Source organism: Bidens hawaiensis, unplaced genomic scaffold (genome assembly GCF_021521415.1).
Source record: "Bidens hawaiensis isolate Kalapana, Puna unplaced genomic scaffold, B.hawaiensis_p1.1 tig00002477_1, whole genome shotgun sequence".
Taxonomy (NCBI): Eukaryota; Viridiplantae; Streptophyta; class Magnoliopsida; order Asterales; family Asteraceae; genus Bidens; species Bidens hawaiensis.
The window spans coordinates 855,177-876,850 of NW_027491136.1; the positions used below are offsets into that span (position 1 = coordinate 855,177).

At 39.7% G+C, this 21,674-nt stretch overlaps 1 protein-coding gene and 2 pseudogenes across 2 annotated transcripts; 2 read left to right on the plus strand and 1 right to left on the minus strand.

Moving 5' to 3' along the window:
• Positions 1-645: 645 nt before the first annotated feature.
• LOC143619584 (iron-sulfur cluster assembly protein 1-like) lies at positions 646-2,537 on the plus strand. The gene is made up of 3 exons (XM_077091474.1): positions 646-995; positions 2,233-2,287; positions 2,374-2,537. The coding sequence occupies exons 1-3, from the start codon at positions 713-715 to the stop codon at positions 2,465-2,467; spliced, it is 432 nt and encodes a 143-aa protein (XP_076947589.1). The 5' UTR covers positions 646-712; the 3' UTR covers positions 2,468-2,537.
• A 1,935-nt stretch (positions 2,538-4,472) lies between these two features.
• On the minus strand, positions 4,473-5,179 carry LOC143619509 (ethylene-responsive transcription factor 3-like; annotated as a pseudogene).
• Positions 5,180-5,829: 650 nt separating this feature from the next.
• On the plus strand, positions 5,830-10,941 carry LOC143619663 (carbamoyl phosphate synthase arginine-specific large chain, chloroplastic-like; annotated as a pseudogene). The gene is made up of 4 exons (XR_013151217.1): positions 5,830-7,106; positions 7,916-8,603; positions 9,153-10,655; positions 10,750-10,941. The product of XR_013151217.1 is annotated as a carbamoyl phosphate synthase arginine-specific large chain, chloroplastic-like (transcript).
• The last annotated feature ends 10,733 nt before the right edge of the window (positions 10,942-21,674 follow it).

Below are 21,674 nucleotides of genomic sequence, written 5' to 3' on the forward strand. Positions count from 1 at the left end.
GAATCACTAAATATTCAAACGGGTTTGGTATCCGAGATGAGTATCCAATCTAAAGTAACACAGAAAAATCTGTTTGGGTGTCGTTTCAATTCGATCCAATCCTCGGCTTGAGACTACATTCCTTTCCTGCTAGGATTGGAAATCCATACCCCACGGAGAGACGCATTACAATACTTGTATGTTTCTAGCTGGAATTTTATTTGAATGTAGGAGTTTGCATCATATCTAAGGAATTCTTTGGTTCAGGTCGAAGAAGCAATGCCACTCAATCCCTTATCAAACCAGAATCCTTAGTTACAATTAGAATGAGATTCCAACTCAGCATATTTTGAGAAGAGTTGTTTTTGGAGAGCACGGTCCGAAGAAAGTTGTAAGTTGTGTTTGGGGTCGAAACCGGGTTAAACTAAACCAATAACCAGTTAGGTTGTTAACCGATATTTTGATAAACCAATTATACCCATACGGAATCCAATAATCCAAATCCTAGTTTTAAGCCTGATCCGGTTTAGCCCAAAACCCGTTTTATGAAACTCTAATTGGGCCAAAAAGCCCATCAAGTACTTGCCCCGAGTTTATTCAAATCCCGCGTTCATTAACGGTGAGGGTTACAATTTCTTCCCCCCAATTTCACACCCGTTCGTAAATCTAAACCCTAATATCACATCGAATTTAATTCATTTTCCTTCAAATCATTAACAGATAATCACGAAAAATGTTGAGGCACACTGCTAAAAGGATCCTAGGGTTTGGATCACGGTCCACACCAGCAGCGAGTCGGTTATACCATCCGAGGGTTGTGGACCATTACAATAATCCACGTAACGTCGGTGCATTTGATAAGAACGATCCTACCATCGGCACATGGCTTGTAGGTGCTCCAGCTTGCGGAGATGTAATGAAGCTTCATATTAAGGTTGATGATGAGACCGGAAAGATTGTTGATGCTTGCTTCAAGACGTTTGGATGTGGCTCCGCCATTGCGTCTTCTTCTGTTGGTTTGTTTTACGGTTTCGAAACCCTAACGCTGGTTGTATTAATATTTAGGTGATTTGTGTACATATGATTGATTTTGCTACATTAATGGTAAAGCCTACGGTTAGATGCGTGTTTAGGTTGAATTTAGGGTTGGTTACTGATGATTTGGGGAAATCATGTGTTTAGTTGAATAATACTTCGAGCATTCCCAACAGGTTATGCATATTGTTGTTGTTGTGAGCGAGTTCTCTATATTATATAGAGTAGTTGTGAGTGAAGGAGATAGAGAAACTTTAATTTTTAAATGTTTTTGAAAGTGAGTGTGAGTGTAGGAGAGAGAGAATATAATGATAAAAATATAAAAAAATATTATTTAATTGAAAATGAGGGAGCAAATGTAGTGTTTTTTAGTGTAATTATAGAGAGAGATAGAGATGCTCATGCTTGCTAAAGTAGGGGTGTGTACGGTTTAGTTAGGTTAATAGCCTCAGCCAAATTAACCAATCTGTTCTTGGTTTATTTGGTTTGGTTCGGTTAATAACTAGAATCAAATTTGGGTTAAAAGGTTTACTTAGAAATACATGAAATGGAAGCATAAATACATGAAATGAATGTATAAATACATGAAATTGAGATATTTTATACATTAAATGGTGGCATACATACATGAAATGGTGGTATAAATTATGAAATACATGACGGAGATATAAAAACTAGAAATATATGAAAATATGAATGGTTCGGTGCGGTTATTTTCGGTTAACCGATGGTAGAAAAATAACGATTACCCCTTTTCGGTTAATTCGGTTGTTCGTTAATTTTGGTTCGGTTTCGTCTGTTACCGGTTCGGTTATTGGTCACCTCTAATTCTTAACTCTAAGCTATTATTCTTACATGTTTGCATAATCTAGACAGAATTATATTTTATATATTGACATAATTTTATTGTGCTTTTGCTCAATTGCATGCTTAATCTTCTCTAAAATGTCTCAGCCTTTAAGGGAATTATGTTTAAATGCTAGTGTTTTAACTAGAAGGAACATACATATGCTCTTTTTTGTAGCACATAGGTCATAGTAAATAGCATTAGGTTGTTTATGTTGCTTGATCAGAATACCTTCTTCTTTAATGATAAGTTGATAACTGATAAGTGTGCTAAAGGTTAAAGATTGATTATGTGTTGAAGATTTTGATGAATTGTTATGTATTTTTGGCATAATGATAGCTTTTGTTTTAATGTAAATCTTTTGTTTTCAGCTACTGAATGGGTCAAAGGAAAACAGATGGAAGAAGTTCTGACCATCAAGAACACGTGAGTATCAGTCTGTTTTATGTATATATTTTTTGCTTTTAATATTTACTGTTATTGGTGCTTACAGTTGATATATGGTTTTGCAGAGAAATTGCGAAACACCTTTCACTTCCACCTGTGAAACTTCACTGCAGCATGCTTGCAGAAGATGCCATCAAGGCAGCAGTCAAAACAATATGAAGCCAAACGTGGCAAATCGGTTACTTCAACTACCAACAAACCTGCTGCTGAGGCTTGATAACACAGAACATGCCTTTAAACAAGATGTTTTTTTTTTCATCTTTATTTCTAGTGTGATAAGGAGTTGAAGCTTCAGCTATGAAATTCGTGTTAGGTTTCTCTTGATTTCTTTTTCAGAGACTAGCAAGTCAAATTTATAGAACTGAATACTTGTATCTTTTCTTTCTGGTGTATATATTTTTTCATCACATGTTATGTATCAGATGCAATGTAGTGGATGACCAATTTTATTATTTTGTAGCTTAAGATAGAAGAGAAAAAGACACTTGGCAGTGTCTCAACAGACATGTCACTCGGGGCTGCACAATGTGTAGATCTCGTGTTACGAGTATGTTCGTGTTGTTAAGTCATTAATACTCAAAATCACCCAGTAGCTGAACACAAATAGTATCCCAAACCGAGCAGTCGAGGTAAAAAGAAAATGATTCTCACCAAAGCCAAACAAAGGTAGTAGGGAAAACAAGTTTGGTTTTATTTGGCTACTTACGTTATACCAAAAAGTTTCAAATAGGGATAACACCTAATGGTTTAATCTAACCTGTCTTGTATATATATGCAAGCACTTAGAAGATTATAAAAAATGATATTTAGGATTTTCTAAATTATTTTAGCTGCTATGTCTTTTGTAATTTTATGAGATATACATGTGTATTTGTAAATGAGTAAATAGGTAGTTTATATATTCTCGTTCTGTAACAAATGAAAGGAAGTTGAACTTTATCAATTTCTATAGTTTTGTTTGAATAATTTAATATATGACAAGTGTATATGAGTGTGTAGGTCTGTAAACTAACCGAACGTTCAGTGTACAGTTTGCAAACCGTTCAGCGGAAAATTCGTTTATGTTCGTTCATTTAATAAATGAACAAACACGAACAGGAAATTTTGTTCGTTTAGCGAAATGAACGAACATGAATATAGGTTGCATTCGTGAACGTTCGGTAATGTGTTCGTTTACGTTTGTTTGCTTATATTAATTAATTAAAAGGTTTATTTCATATTTTTATAATATTTTACTTGTAATAACCAACCTAACATTTAAATAATTTTATTGTTTAATTTCCGTGTGTTTCGATAATGACTTGTTTTATAAAGTGTCGTTTTAACTAAAACAAATCTAACATGTGCCTCGTTGACATTATTGAATAATACCGCTGATTGGGAGATTATTATTATTATCTCAAGTACTTAGGTTTATACTAAAATACGATGATTATGTCTAATTTTTTGGATTAAGAATGTTGTTTTTTCTTCAATAGTGCATGTCCGTTTGTGTTCGTGGACCGTTCGTATAACAAGTTCAGTGCCTTAAGACTGAACACGAACAAGATTTCCGTTCGGTTAGTATTCATGAGCGGTTCATGAGCAAATTAAAAGATAAATGAACGAACATAAACAAGGTTTCGTTTTCTTTATTCGGTTCACTTACGGGAATAAAAAAGTAAAAGATATGGTATGGTTGAGTTACGGAATGAGTGACGGTGGGTGGTGTTTGCATAATTGCATTGTTCAACACTTTCAAACTGGACCATCGATGATTTAAATTATTTTAGTTGCTTGTATTTTTATTATGAGATGAGATATACACGTGTCTTTGTAAATCTCTATATATTCTCGTTCCTAAAGCATTTTATTTTATGTGTAATAAACAATTAATTTTATGTGCAATGAACAATTAATGATACCCCCAACCGGTTTTGAAGTTAGCCATCACACACTCATATTAAATTATTGACCCAATTACAAATTTTGTCTTTTAAAAAAAGCCAAATTACGGTTCGTGTCCTTTTTTAAGTTTCCTTGCAGGCGGTATTCTTTAAACATTTTTTTCCTACACGTTATGTCATTTACGCTAACTGGGTTAGAAAAACTCAGTTAAATACCCTCACGTGAGGCGCATGTGAGGGCATTTTTGTCTTTTCGCCTGTAATTTGTCTAATATATATTAAAATAATTCTCTCTCTCTTCCCATCTTCTCTCTCTCTCTAGAACAAAGTTCATACTCATCAGACACCGGCGGCGGAGGCAGGTTCAGATCAAACGGTAACGGCTTCCGTGACGAAGATGACGTCAGATCCACGTCACAGTAATAATTATCCACCACCGACTCCGACGAGTCGCAATTACTATGGCAATCGTCATCCACTTGAACCGGCTTTAATTTCAATCTATGAACCGGGTTCACAGTCGGCCGTGTGGCGGACTCCACGGTGCTGCTCATGCCGCTCATCGTCGGCACGGGCTTGGCGTGACCGTGACGCCGATCTGACGTCATCATCATATCATCAATCGTTTCGTTTGTTAAAGGAGGAAAATTAGTCTTGGCTTTGGATCCATGGAGGGCACGTGCGGCGGAGTCGTAGGCGCGTGCGGCGTCCTTGGCGGAATCAAACGTACCTAACTAAACACGGGCTTTCTTCCACGGGTCACGGATCTCCGCCGCGAACCGTCCCCAGGGACGCTTACGGACGCCGCGGTACCGGGGCTCGCCCGGAGGCGGTCCGGTCGGATCTCCGGCGACGGTCTTGGGTCTTCCGGCTCGTCGCATGACTGGTTTCCGGTAGATCTGATGTTTATATTATTATTATTATTAGATGGTGAATATGAATATTATTGATTCATATTAGAAACCAATAATAATAATAAAATCTATCATTTTGATGATTTTCTTCCGATCCGGGTTTGTTTTGTTTGGCTGCTTTAATAGGTTTTTGTTTCATGTAAAATTATGCAGGCATGTAATTGACCTTAAAGTCAAAATCAGGTTAGTCATGATTTTCATGAAAGCTGCCGTCTTCCTCGCCGGAGAAGAAGACCGGAGATGGTGTTGTCGTCTTCCTCGCCGGAGCGGAATGGCCTCATCGGCTTGTTTCCAGGAGATGGTGCCGGATTTAAGAAGAAGTGGTGGTGTTGGTGTTGGTGTTGGTGTGGAGAGAGAGAGAGAGAGAGAGAGAGAGAGAGAGAGAGAGAGATGGGAAGAGAGAGAGAGAATCGTTTTAATATATATTAGACAAATTACAGGCGAAAAGACAAAAATGCCCTCACATGCGCCTCACGTGAGGGTATTTAACTGCGTTTTTCTAACCCAGTTAGCGTAAAGGACATAACGTGTAGGAAAAAAATGTTTAAAGGATACCGCCTGTAAGGAAACTTAAAAAAAGAAACGAACCGTAATTTGGTTATTTTTAAGGGACAAAATTTGTAATTCTGTCTAAATTATTCATAGAAAGTTAACCTTCATTTCATTTGTTACAGAACATTTATAAATATAACCATCATCTTCAAGTTCAACCTGCACGGCTATGGCGGCTCATTGCTTCAGCCCATGTGACATCACCCCCACCAACACCTCAGCTTTCATTCCCCACAAACCCAAATCATACCCCTTCTCGTTATTCTCCAAAATAACCAATCAATTTTCCACCCCTGCAACATGCACACCAAGTGTTCGACGAATTGCCTGCACTTCAAAAACCACTCAAACACCCACCAAACCGACTCAAGATCAAAAGCCCCATGTGGGTAAGCGAACTGACATTAAAAAGATTATGATTTTGGGCGCTGGCCCGATTGTCATTGGCCAAGCGTGTGAGTTCGATTACTCGGGTACTCAGGCGTGTAAAGCTTTGAGGGAAAATGGTTATGAGGTTGTGCTGATTAATTCCAACCCTGCAACTATTATGACTGACCCCGAGATGGCTGACCAGACGTATATCGAGCCCATGACACCGGAGTTAGTCGAGCAGGTGATTGCGCAAGAGAGACCGGACGCCATTTTGCCCACGATGGGTGGGCAAACCGCGCTTAATCTTGCGGTGGCTTTGGCCGAAAAAGGGGTGCTTGATAAGTACAATGTGGAGTTAATCGGGACGAAACTTGAAGCGATTAAGAAAGCTGAAGATAGAGAGTTGTTTAAACAAGCAATGAAGAATATCGGGCTCAAAACGCCCCCATCTGGTATTGGTACTACCCTCGAAGAATGCTTTCGAATTGCCGATGAAATCGGTGAGTTCCTGTTGATTATTAGGCCTGCTTTTACATTAGGTGGCTCGGGTGGGGGGATTGCGTATAATAAAGAGGAATTCGAGGCGATTTGCAAGTCGGGACTTGCAGCCAGTGTGACATCACAGGTGTTAGTTGAGAAGTCTTTATTAGGGTGGAAGTAATATGAGCTTGAGGTTATGAGGGATTTGGCTGATAATGTTGTTATTATTTGTTCAATTGAGAATATTGATCCAATGGGTGTGCATACGGGTGATTCGATCACTGTTGCGCCCGCACAAACTTTGACTGATAAGGAGTACCAACGGCTTCGTGATTATTCGATTGCGATTATTAGGGAAATTGGGGTTGAATGTGCAATTTTCAGTGAATCCTGCAGATGGTGAGGTTATGGTTATTGAGATGAATCCTCGGGTTTCGAGGTCGTCTGCTTTGGCTTCAAAACTACGGGCTTTCCGATTGCTAAAATGGCCGCTAAGCTGTCGGTTGGGTATTCCTTGGATCAGATTCCGAATGATATTACCATGAAGACACCGGCTAGTTTTGAGCCGTCGATTGATTATGTTGTCACATAGGTTAGAACCATCATTGACCTTTATATTATGTTCTTTGTTCATGTTAAATGTTGGCGTTTGGCTATGTGATTCTAAAGTAATAATTTAGTTATTGACCTTTATGATTAGTTAATTGATTAATATTTAATCTCATGTTAGGGAATGTCTGGACTTGAGTTATTAAATTTATTATCAGATTTTAATATTTGTATAAACAAATTCAGTTTCTAAGTGGCTGATTTTTTTTATTGGTCAAGGAATTATTTTGGATAATGAGATTAAGATAATTTAAAGTTACTGACTTATTCTTTTATCTTAATTTGAGAGATTTTTACCCTCATTTTACAAGATTTTTACATTTTATTTTTTTGACAAAAATGGTTTTTTTGGTTAATTACTTATTTTGCTATTAATTTTATAAATCTACAATATTTTTTCAGATACCGAGATTTGCATTCGGTGCGCGCATATAAAGTATATATGTGTGAACCCTCGGGTGGGCAAAAGTAAAATTGCACTAATTTTGACGTTATTTTACCAATCTCGTGAAAATAACGTTAAAGGTGGCGGAAGGTTAATCAGGCATCATGTGGTGGCGTTGATAGCCGAAAGACAAGGGCACATGCACCAATCAGCCGGTGTCCCTGATGATTGAGTGCTATGTGCCTTATGTCCAAGGCTTGATGCAAAACTACTATCGAGCCGGGGGTCTCACCGGAAGCAGCCTCTCTATCCCTATGGGATAGAGGTAAGGCTGTCTACATCTTACCCTCCTCAGACCTTACCATAGCATTGCTATTGGTGGGATATACTGAGTACGATGATGATGATGACCGAGATTTGCATTCGACAAATTTCCAGGATCTCAACCGGTATTGACAACACAAATGAAGTCGGTTGGTGAATCCATGGCAGTTGGACGCACATTTCAAGAATCTTTTTCAAAAGGCAGTTAGATCACTTGAATGTGGCTACTCGGGTTGGGGCTGTGCACCAATCAAAGAGCTCGATTTGGACTGGGAAAAAATCAAATACAGTTTGCGGGTCCCGAATCCGGACCGTATTCACGCCCTATATGCTGCAATGAAACGAGGCATGAAAGTGGATGCAATCCATGAAATAAGTTTCATTGACAAATGGTTTTTAACGCAACAGAATTAGAAGATGTTGAACAGTATATAATGGCGAAAAGTTTATCTCAGTTGAGTAAAGATGAGTTTTACGAGGTTAAGAAACGCGGGTTTAGTGATAAACAGATTGCGTTTGCTACAAAGTCAACTGAGAAAGAAGTTCAGGCCAAACGGTTGACTTTAGGAGTTGTTCCGGCTTACAAACGTGTTGATACTTGTGCTGCTGAGTTCGAAGCAAACACCCCGTATATGTATTCATCTTATGATTATGAATGTGAGTCGGCTCCAACTAAAACGAAAAAGGTTTTGATTTTGGGTGGTGGGCCCAATCGAATTGGTCAAGGGATTGAGTTTGACTATTGTTGCTGTCATGCTTCATTTGCTCTTCAGGTTTACTCTTATTTTCTTTACTCTGTACTATGCCCACTAACTTACTGTTTTTTACTAATTTGCACTAACTCTTTTACCAACTTTTACTATTTTTACTAATCTTTTTAAATTTTTACTATTTTCTTACTAGTTTTTGCCAATCCTTACTATTTTGTACTAGTATTTTATAATTTGTATTAATCTTTACTAGCTTTACTATTTTTTACTAAGCTTTACTAATCTTTTCTTTTTTATTTAGTTGTTAGTTTTTACTAATGTTTACTAATATTTACTAAATTTTACTAATCTTTACTAATTTTGTTACTAACTTTAAGTCTTTAACAAGTTTTGACAGTTTTATAATAATTATTTACTAACTTTACTAATCTTTACTGACTTTTGCTAATCTTTACTAATTTTTCATGACTTTTACTAATATTTACTAATCTTTACTAAATTTTACTAGTTTTTACTAATCTTTACTAATTTTTTTTACTGAAATTTAAGTTTTTTTAACTAGTTTTTACCAGTTGTTTACTAAATTTTTTAAATTTAATTAAACTTTTTCAGGAAGCAGGATTTGAAACTATAATGATGAATTCAAATTCCGAAACCGTATCCACCGACTACGATACAAGTGACCATCTCTACTTTAAGCCCTTAACCGTTGAGGACGTACTTAACGTTATCGACATCGAACGACCTGATGGCATCATCGTGCAGTTTGGTGGTCAGATCCCGCTAAAACTCGCCCTGCCCATCCAACGTTATCTAGACAAGCACAAACCACCATCGGCTAGCGGCGGTCCGGTCCAAATTTGGGGCACAACACCTGACTCCATTGATGCAGCCGAGGATCGGGAACGGTTCAATGCTATTTTAAAAGAGTTACAAATTGAAGAACTGAAAGGCGGGATTGCTAAAAGTGAAGCCGACGCGTTGGCTATTGCATCTGAAATCGGGTATCCGGTTGTTGTCAGACCGTCTTATGTTTTGGGTGGTCGGGCCATGGAGATTGTGTACAGTGACGAGAAGTTGATAACTTATCTTGAAACTGCAGTTGAGGTTGACCTGGAGCGACCCGTTTTAGTTGACCGGTATTTATTGGACGCGATTGAAATCGACATCGATTCACTCGCAGATTTGCACGGGAACGTGGTGATTGGTGGAATCATGGAGCATATCGAGCAAGCGGGTGTTCATTCCGGTGATTCTGCGTGTATGATTCCAACAAAAACGGTTTCAAAGTCTAGCCTTGAAACGATCCGATCATGGACCACAAAATTGGCTAAACGGTTAAACGTATGCGGGCTTATGAACTGCCAGTATGCGATTACGGGATCGGGAGAAGTTTTCTTGCTTGAAGCAAACCCGCGGGCCTCGCGTACGGTTCCATTTGTTTCAAAAGCGATTGGACGCCCGTTAGCCAAATATGCATCACTTCTAATGTCGGGAATGCCGCTTAAGGATCTCGGTTTCACACACGAAATCATCCCAAAACACGTTTCAGTTAAAGAAGCGGTTTTACCCTTCGAGAAGTTTCAAGGATGTGACGTGTTTCTTGGGCCTGAGATGCGTAGCACGGGTGAAGTAATGGGTGTGGACACTGAGTTCCCAATAGTGTTCGCAAAGTCTCAAATCGCAGCTGGGCAAAAACTACCTGTTTTGGGTCTGTTTTCCTTAGCCTAAACGATATGACAAAACCATATTTGGGGAAACTTGCAAGCGCGTTTTTGGAGCTTGGGTTTACGATAGTTGCAACTTCTGGGACTGCTCATATTTTGGAAATGGATGGGGTTCCAGCTGAGCGGGTTTTGAAGTTGCATGAAGGTCAACCGCATGCGGGTGATATGGTTGCAAATGGGTTAATTAATTTAATGGTGATTACGAGTTCTAACGACGATTTGGATGAGATTGATGGGCGTCAGTTGAGGCGAATGGCGCTCGCTTACAAGATTCCTGTTATTACAACGGTTTCGGGTGCTTTTGCTACTTGTGAAGCTATAAGAAGCTTGAAAAGTTCCAAGTTTAAAATGGTTGCTATTCAAGATTACTTTGTGGAGCAGGAAATTGGTAAAACAATATTTTGATATGTTATTTTTATTATAGTTATGTGCAAAATTACTGACTTTTTTGTTTTGTTTTGTTTTGTTTTTTTGTTTTTCAGGTAAGACGGTTGCGGCAGTTGCAAGGGAGTTGTAGGTTTGTGTTGCAGTGATTTTTGCTATGTGTTATGATGAACACAAGTGTTTTGTTTTTCACGTTTGTGACACATGACACCTATTAAGGTGGTATTTGTAAGAAATAATTTTTTTTAAATAGCCTGTTTGAAGTTTTTTATTTTGGTTTTGGAAATTATGTTCTTGATATGAATATATGATAAGTGATTGATAATGTTTGGTAGGTTGTTGGGCTGAAAATATGGTGGCATATTTCTATAAGAAATAATCATAGTAAATGCAGAAATCATAATAAAAGAAAGCAGCATAAAATCATACTAGGATCTTGGCAAAGATGAACTAATGTGAAATTATTGCAATATACAAAACATTTACTGTTAGGTTTGAAGGGTTCAAGTTCACTCAAAAGGTGAAAATGTCTAATGTGCAAAAATACATTGGGTGTGATCTGTGTTGTAGTAATTGATAGTCAGTCGATGGGGTGTGGACTAGCGGTTAACAAGGAATAATCAGATTATTTAACTGGGATTATTCAACGCCTAGTGAGGATTTTTACAACCATCGGTGTGATCATTCGAGCAATTATATTGGGAGCTATAAATAATACGTGAACCACACTCGCATATCTACCTTTTGTACTTGCATAACTTATGCCTCATGGCTTATGTTGCTTGATCAGAATGCCTTCTTCGATGACTGATAAGCGTGCTAAAGGTTAAAGATTGATCATGGGCAAAAGATTTTGATGAATTGTTATGTATTTTGGCATAATGATAGCTTTTGTTAATGCAAATATTTTGTTTTCAGCTACTGAATGGGTCAGGAAAACAAATGGAAGAAGTTTTGACCATCAAGAACACGTGAGTATGAGAATACATATTTGCTTTAAAAGTTTAAAGTTTTACAGAGAAACTGCGAAACACCTTTCACTTCCACCTGTGAAACTTCACTGCAGCATGCTTGCAGAAGATGCCATCAAGGCAGCAGTCAAAGATTATGAAGCTAAACGAGGCAAATCGGTTGCTTCAACTGCCAACAAATTAAGCTGCTTCCAAGGCTTGAAAACCAGAGCATGCCTTAAAACACAATGTTTTTTCACCTTTATTTTCTAGTGTGATAAGCTGGAGCTTCAGCTATGAAGCCCGTGTTACGTTTCTATTGATGCCAATATAAAAGACTTGTAAGTCAAAATTTTATAACTGAATATATACTTGCATATTTTTTGTTTCCTGTGTACATTTGATATCATAGAGTATTGGAGTGGATGACCAATTTAGAGCTAAAGATAAAAGAAAAAATACATTTAATGTGTCGACCTCATGAGACGAGTATGTTCATGTTGTCACTTAGTCATTAATACTCAAAACCAACCGGTAGCTAATTATATAATATAGAAAACTGCTATTCTGATTGATATGGACCGTCAGATGAAGCTGAGGAGAAATCTAGACCTTGAAAAGCTTCACGGTTCCATTGTATTCTCCCACGTCTCCCTTTTCTTCTCCTTGATAACCACCTTACCTCCTTATTTAAAGTGACAGAAGAGAGAGAAGGGTGTTCATAGACGAATAATGTATACATCCTTTCACCGACGAGGAGATTTTTGATTAATTTTGTATTGCCATATTTAATAGGAGGGAATTTGTTTTAGTAAATCAATCGGTGATCATACAGGTCCCTTTGGTGATAATAGATTGATCACCAGAAACAAAGAATGTACAAAACAAGGTATATATGTGTTCATCTCAATTTCGTTATTGACCTGTTTGAATAGGATTCCACCTTTAGTGTGATTTTGCGCAGTAATTGTTATGTACCTATATATGTTCAGTTTGAGTCTTAGTGTGATTTTGCAAAAGTGTGTTATTACAAAAGTTTTATCACATCTTTGTCATGTACTTATGTTCATCTTGATGCAGTATGGGGCCATTGTAAAGGATCTACAGAATGATGATGGTAGTATCGGGTAAACATTTCTACACGTGCTGCAATTCTTAGGCTTACTACACTTGATGAGGATATGACCATACAGGCAAGTAATCATCCATTACCAATGACCGAAACCTGCAACGCCAAGTATGAGTCATTTAAAAAAACAATACATTCTTATTAATTGTTTATTGGATTACATCGAAACAGAAGGCAAGCGGGCAACAAGCTGCGCCGCTACCCCTTTTTGAATCGCAAAACCCAATCTTTTAAAAACTATATTTGCTGATCTTGGAGTCATAACATTACTATGCATGACCCGCTGAACACGGGTAAGTAGCTCCACAGCTTCAGGCGCGAGAAAACCAAAAGTGTCAAAAGCAAAAGGAATAAATACATGTTGGTTGTCAAGACACGCCTTTTCATGTTTTGCCACCTTACCTGAAGCAGCTTTTAATGCGGCTTGACCGACCGCGAAACCACTACTCCCTAAGCCCACCAATGGAGAAACCCCTGTTAAATCCACACACACGTGTTTCCCTCCTATCCATCCAAACACCAAAATGCCAGCCGGTCGAAGAGATGATTTTCCCTCCGACGGGTCAGTCAGGAAATTCACAGATGCTTCTTTCTTAACAGAAATTCCAGCTCGCCTGAATATATCAAAGAGCACATCCCTAACCAGATCGTGTCGGTACTTGAACCTCGGGAGCTCTTTACAGTGCACCGCGTGCTCCCCATATGAGTCTAAACACGCTTTACGACAAACAGGACATATCTCATCAACCGGAAATAGAGGAATCATAAGGCGATACTTAAGGATACTACGATACTCCACTGGAGACATATGCTGGCCTAACCCATCTATAGGGATAGCAAGAAGAAAATCTTGAGCATGTGGTGCTTGTAGACACTCAAAAATGGCTTTTTGTCTGCTTGTCATGTTAAAGTGTGACTCCATGTCGTGAACAATTTTACTAAAAAGAGTGTTCGCCAATGCATGCTAAGCTTTAGAGGGGGCGGTCTCTTTGTTAGAGAAACTGCTAAAATCGAAGCTTGGAATCATATCACGAAGACAAGCCAGAGCACAAGAATAATCAGAATCCATCCCACATATACCACTGTCTCGCAAAATGTGATCCTGAAGCACCCACGATTGGGCTCTAGAGGCCACAAACGCATAAGAGGAAGCCTCTACTGCCGAATACAACCCCAAACCCCCATTCTTAGTGGGTAAGGAAGCAAGTCGCCATTGGAGGTCTCCAAAGAAAGGACCTCCACAAACTACAATGTCCTCGATCGCCTCACGCAATCCCTTGTCAAAAAACACTGCTGCCTCCATCATGTGTACAGGTTGGCATGTTCTCAAACCGAAGAAAAGTTTAGCAATACCTATACATGATCGAAGCAAAAGTAACTCACTCTGCTGGTCACCAAGTTTTGGGAGAAGACGCATCAAATCAACAGCATTAGTAGCTCTCTTCTTTGCCAAACCCTTAATAAACCCGGTGTCTTTACTAACAGCTCCCCCAAGAAGCTTCACCCCTAATAATGGTCTCCCGATGTCAGCAAAGAATAAACCGTCATGAGACTTCGTACCATCACAAGAAGGCCAAAATAGCTCAGTTTTCTTAATATTCAGTTCAAGACCCAAAGTTGGACCCGTAACCTTAATGATATCCAGCACTTTAACCACCTCCATTGAATCTTCAATGACTGTCCCATCATCAAGATACCAGGCATGAAGAAGAAGCTTGCAATTGTCTCGAATCTGACGCACAAGGGGGTGTAAAACCAAGGAAAAAAGGAGTGGTCCCAATGGGTCTCCTTGTTGAACCCCTGTGGTGGACCAAATATTATCATCCCCAAGATAGTCTTTATGGCTGCCCATATAAAAATTCCACCCACAAGGAAATAGAAGGGCATCTGATCCTTACCTCATGAAGTAAAGCTGATTTATCCACCATATTAAATGCATTAGAAAAATCAACTGTAAGCATTGCAAGAGACCCATCAGTGTGGCGCTCACTCAATACCCTGTTGGCGCTATGTAATATGGCCTCCGCACCACCCGACACACCAACCCAAACCCGGAAATCATTAAGGTATTTGGTCATTTCTTTGCCAACCCCTTTCATAGCCACCTTAGAAACCAAACGCCTCCATATAGTACCCACTGCGATAGGTCGAATCCCATTGTCGGGTTTTAAAAGCGGTGTAAGAGGAGCAGACGCGACAAACTCTGCCAAAGTAGACGGACATCTCCCTCCTAACTATAAATTAACCACTGCAGTGATAGCACATATGAGGTCAGTGGCAATAGCCGACCCTTCTCCACAAAGAGCATCCAAAATATGTTGCGCTCTCAAACCGTCCCTCCCACACGAAGTTCCTTTGGGAAACGATTTAATGCAACCAAGGACACTATCAACCTCTGCCCCAAGAGGAGGCCCGGAATAAGTCATGTTCGGCATAGCCGGCGGCTTCTTGTACGGGTGTTTAGCTTCTAAAGCCTTTGTGGTATCAGAACTGTAAGGTGCAACACTAGATGAGCATAACACCTTTACTGCAGCAGTAAAGTGACCATCCGCAACTTTTCGAAGACACTGTTTAACGTTATTGTTGACAAGATCCCCCTCCTTTTGAATATCCATGTCACCTTGGCCTAAGGACCTCAAACCAGAACCATTTAACAGATTTTTAATTAACATGGTAATACCGTCAACTTTCCCCCATGTGGCTAAAGAACTCATTATTGAATGATGTTGCATGGCTTTCCTATTCCCGGACCTGCTTTCGTGCCTATTTTTCGGGTCTGAACACCTGTAAAGTGCAACGAGGAAGAAGTAACAGCCTAACCCACGCATCAACAAAATCTGGTTGAGCAACCACTTTATAGAGTGTTGTTTTCAAAGCTTGCGAAAAGGTCATCCGACAACTATGAGGGATACTCTTGACGGTAACGATAGGTACCTTAAGTACACGATCAAGGAGGGAGACATCCAACATGAAGGACTCATGAACAGTTGTCTCGGGGCCCTTGATAAAAGGTTTCGAAATCCCAATAATGTGTGTATCCGAGTCAATTGCATGATCATTAAACTTCACAATGCCATCAGGGTGATGACAAGCACGTTTCAAGCTCTGAAGGTTCATGCAATCCCCACACAACCATTGATCCAACACCTTCAATGTTTCATCCACTTTCAAAAACAAGCCATGGTCTGTAGAGATCGCCTCCCGCAACACACTTTTACGTTCTTCTTTAGTAAGGTGCACACTCTTGAGATGAGAGATCAAACGAGAAATCCCCTTATTTCCCGCTCCACCATTCGAACAACAATGAAACGCACGGAACGGACACGGCCATGAGCCGTTCAAAGTAGAGGAATGAGTTGTCATAAAATATGACAAAACGATACTAAAACTTAAAAAGACATTTCATCGAACACTTGGCGCGCAGTTATAAAGAAAACCCCGTTTCACATGATCGGAGGAAGACGATAGGATCGATGGCCGGTAAAGTCTTAGTGAAGATTAAAATCTTGAAAGATGGGGATTGTTTTGTGTGTGTGTGTGGGGGGGGGGGGGGGGTTGGGGTTAAATGATTGAGCAGTGAACAGATTGATGGGCTCATTTTAAAAATGAAAAGTATTAAGCTTAAATTCACATGATTGACATCTTATTCAGTTATTCTATTCATCAATCTTGCATCCTCTAGTTAACGAACCTTGGCAGCTTACACATAAGATAGTATTACATGTAGCTGGAATAACAACCAACAGGTTTTACATGCAAAAACCCCAAACCCCAAATGATTAAAAAAAAAAAAGTCACTTAAATGTTTTAAATGATAAAAAAAAAAGGTTTATCTACCTTTCTCAACTGTTATGCCAAAAGGGCAAAAGTCACTTAATTTTAGTGAATGTTTTAAATGATAAAAAAGGTACATCCACCTTTCTTAATTTTAGTGAATGTTTTAAATGATAAAAAAGGTATATCCACCTTTCTTATTAGCTATTTTCTTTAAGAAAAAAGGTATACATTCTTTGTTTTAGGCGACAAAGAAACGAAAGATATCTTAACTAGCTGACTGGCAAGATGCTAAAAGGCGCCACATTTTCTGATTATCCAGTAACTAAGTTTTCTGATTCGTCTAGGACCTGAATATGCAGCCACTATTGTGAGTACTACACTTTCCCTCATTCCCACTTCCTTTGTTGTTGCTATTGTGAAGGTTGGTATTAAAACTTACAATTCGGTTATGGTAAACAAATAATATTTGGGATTTCATTTTGTTATGTAGGAACCTGAAGTGAAAGCCAAACATCAACAATTAATTAGCAGGGTAGCTATATTGTCATATTGGGTATGACGTATCGACATATGTATGGGGCTTCATAAGCTTCTTAGTTCATTCCACTTTTGCAATGATACTCTTTTACATGTTTGGTACATCTCCAACTCCCATTTGATATACATTTTAAGGTATATCATAAGTATTTAGATATTCAGCAGGCATGCCAATTGATTTTTGTGCTTCATTCTTTTTAGCTTTCATGCGCATTTCCAGCGGTAAAATCGTCATCTCACAAGCATAGAGATAACGGGTATAGCTAGCAGGTATGATTTCATAGTACTTATGTTATTAAAAATTATTTATGGCCCATTTACATTACTACTGATGCGGTTATTTAGAGATTGAAATTATGACCGTTTACTTTTGAATAAGTCTATTTGGATTATATCCCATTCCTAATGTGGCCAGAAAAAAATAAACCCATTCATGAATAGACGGGCCGAACTTACCATATCTAGCCATGCTATTTTTCCTTATTTGATTAGCGATCACTTGCAATAACAATTTATACACATCAATATCGTTTTTATCTTAGGTTGGATGACATTTTACAATCACCAAAAATGGCCGATTCATGGTTTGGATACTATTCTGGTACTAAACAAGAAGATATACAGCGGGCAATAGCCATACACTATGAAGGAGTTATGAACCATGGTTGGGCTTTGTTATTGAGAAATACCTAGCATACTTGAGGAAGACATTTTTTCCACATTATTACGGCAAAGTACCCGACCACTAGGCTTACTTATGTGGAATATGGGTTTGTAATGCAAAAACGAGAGTGAGTAGTTGCTACAGAACTAAACTGTTATGCACTATATATGTTGCATACTTTTTTGTATGCAATTTTATGTTCTTGAAATGACTATACTATTTTGACATCCTTTTTTTATTCTTGTGATGTAATTGGTCACCTTTTTTACTTGCAACGTAAATGAGTTGTAGTCTGGTCTTAAACTAATTTTGTTTTTGTTTAGACTACAGAAAAAATATGTTCATGACATTATGACATTAAATATCCCGTTCACCGACAGGTATAAAACTAGTTATATATGTCCATCATAATAAATCCATACAAAGTTTCCAAAATATATTATGAACAAAACAGAGTTGTAACGAAAGACAATAAATGGTCTAACTAGTATATTCAGCTGAACATAATGAAATAATTAATATTCCAAACAGAGCAGTCAAGGTAAAAAGAAAATGATTCTCACAGGGTACTCAACAAAAGTACAAAACCAACTCTGGTCATACAATATAAATAAAGACGAGTAAAAATCTTTATAATCAATTACTTGCATTTTTCTTTGTGCATAATTTACATCATACAATAGTTACCTGCATGTCGATTAGTTGAACGACAATGAAAGTATTGTGGGGTTTCAACGGTATATACAAGAATTTTTGTGAATGGTCAAAATAAGCAAGCGAATCAGGTAATACAACATATCACTTGAAAAGTTAAGCAAGCGAATTAGCAACTAGAATGATTTGGAATTTTGCTAATTTTGTTGTTGTTCTACTAAACAAACTCACAATAGCTCAATTGTAATTTGTATCGGTTGACTTTAAATGTGCCTAATATAAATATATAATGATTTGAAAATAAAGTGATGGGCTTTAGTAAAATATTGAGATTAAGTGGCTATTAAAAATGTGATGAGGGCCTCTTAAGAAGGTTGGGGGCTAATACAATTTAAAAAAAAAGAAAAATAAGCATTTTACACTCAATTGGCTCCCTCACCCCTGAAGAAACACTAAGTGAACCCACAGGCAGATTATAGATAATCTGGGGGTTAAGTAATGTTCCCCACGAATGAGGTCCAGCAGAGAAGGTTGTTCTTCAGGGGACCTGCAAAACAGACACCGTAAGCTCGTCACTGAGAAGGGGGGGGGGTTCCTCCCTGTGACCACCCTCCGGCGTGAGAATCAGACTAGATTGCTCTGAATATAAGTGTATATTAAGAGATTGCTAGATAAGACTGAGATATCAGATGATCTTACCATTCCAAGGTGTTGGAGTATTTATAGCCGAAGGTAGGTTTCCAAGCAGGTACAGCCGGCTGAATAGTATTCCTGTTCTACCAACAGTGGATTACGCACAGGCCATGCTGGTTGGTGGATAGGTTACGGCCAACAGTAATAAGGTCGGCTGTATACTGTTCCTTTTACTGCCGGCTACGCACTGTTCCACCAACTGTAGGCTGCGCACGTCCCATCGTAAGGGTTGGTGAGTAGGCAGCGGCTAATAGTGACAAACAGTACTAGAGGGTGCTCCTCCTCGTATTGTTGTCGGTGAGCTGTCACCCTGTGATTAGTTCATGGGCTGCTCTGGTCAAACTGTCTGTTCCGCCCATACCTTAGTAGGTATAGTACGAAAGACCTTCCAGAAGCATACGGACTGGCTCATTTAGGCGGGAGTGTTCCCGCCTTGCTCATTCCTTCATGTGACTACTGAACGAATGCCTTGTGCGTGTAGCCTTGCTGTTAGTGCGGGTAGCCTTCCCTGATGGCTTGTATCCGCAGCTGCGGGAACAGGCGAGGTACTTCACCATTGGGAGGCTTTCCCTGCGGGTACAGCTGACGTACTGCGCGTAAGGTTCTTTGAGCATGGTGTGTCCTGCTGGAGCAGTTGGTCATTGCGCAAACGTCCCTGTTCAAGGTGAGTCTTGCGGGTCCAACTGGGCTCTGCTGGGACCTACCTCTTCAAGTCCCCCCAGTCCAATGTTCTTCTCATGAATGTTTAATAAAGTGAGGTGAACTTTTGGACTTAGCAAGGGGTTTTGAAAAGGGTATAGTTTTTCGGTTTTCCGTGGTGATTCATCCCGCGGTTTTCCTGATGTCACGCAGAAATTCCCGACTTTTCTGCTTGATCTTTGGGTGTGAAGCGGGTAGGTTTGTAACCTCCTCGCATGTCAGGAGCGTTGAGTCCCACTTGTGTTGATTCTCCATGGGGTCTTGGTGGTTTTCGACATAGTGATCATTTATGCTAAAACCACCAATTCCATCTTGGAGTTTCAAATAATATAGTTCTCGACGTTCCCGTCGTGCGGGAATGTTATTCACGTTTCCGCAAGCATGGCCCAGAAGATCCTTCTTGGTTTGAATTCCCTGCAGAGTGCTAAGTACGTGAAGGGTTTTGCCTTGACACTGTACCCGCACTCGTCTTACGGTTACTTTACTTCCAAGGTTTTCCTGGCGTCAATTCCCTGCGGGTGCTAAGTATGTGAAGGGTTTTGCCTTGACACTGTACCCGCATCCGTCTGACGGTTACTTGGTTGCCAAGTTATTCTTGGCTTCAATTCCCTGCGGGTGCTAGGTATGTGAAGGGTTTTGCCTTAACACTGTACCCGCACCCGTCTTACGGTTACTTGGTTGCCAAGGTAAGGGGTATTTTCCCGCTTACTTTTGAATCTTTTTGAATTTTGAATTCGAAGAGTTGGTGAAAGGATAAGAACAGTCCAAACCTCTGAAACGTCGTGCGACGGTTTCTTCTGACTGTGTCAGGACGTGCAGGAAGTTATGGTGACGTGACAGTACATGGTCATTCCAGACGCTTTTTCAGGCGCGTGGGCGCGATTTTTCGGGCGCGTGGCCGCGAAATTAATGGTATGCGTCTTGTCAACAGCTGTTGCCAGCTTGCTTTTTGCCACGTGTCATAGTTTCATTGCACCTTCGTTTTCTCTCTCTTCCGCATTAATTTCATCGCATTAATTGCGATTAGTATATAAAGGGGGAGAGGGTTCTTTGTAATCCACACTTTCACTCTTCTCTTCATCTTCTTTGCGATTTCCGGCGAATACTCACCTTTTCAGGAAAGCATTCTCCCGAAATCGTTCTTCTTCTTTCCTTCACAAGATGTCGTCTCGTGATGTTGAATCCACAGCCGATGACAGGAGTACTGCTGGCGAGTGCCAGTGTGCTCTGCCTGGCGATCTGTACCGGTATGTCGTCAGGAAGTTCATGCTCGAGTCTCTCGAGCCTGAGTTTCCTGAACCCCATCATACTGTGTACGATGCCCCCAGAGGCAAGATCGGGGTTTATGCAGCATTCTTTGTTTATGGGAATCTTAGGTTCCCATTGACAAAGTTTGTTTACCGTGTCCTTGAGAGGCACGGTGTTCATTTGACCGAGTTGCACCCTATGGCGATCGCCAAGATTCGCCACTTCGAGTGGGTGTGCCGGATTTTGGGCGTTGAGCCCTATGTTGACCGCCTGATGACCTTCTATACTTGGAGGTGCATCCAGGGGTGGTATACCCTGACAACCCGAATCAAGGGTTTAAAGATCTGCGCGACCGAGCGCAGTCTTCGCTCGTGGAAGCGGGAGTTCTTCTTCATATCCGCTCGCGCCATCCCCATTGCCATGAAATTCAAGAACGGGCAAGCACTTCCCAGCCTTCACGCCTCCAGCTACCAGGAGGCGGAATGGTTTGCGAAGATATCTCGGGTCCAATCTCCGGTTTACCGGTTTGCGGAGTCCGGGATGGTGATGCTGGGGATGAGCCGGGTGTGGAAGGAGGCTGATGCGCGCAAGATTCCGATCGTCCTCGAATACGGTTCGAACTCTGTTCCTTACGGTATGCCTTTTTCCCTTTTGTTGATTTTGAATTTCTTC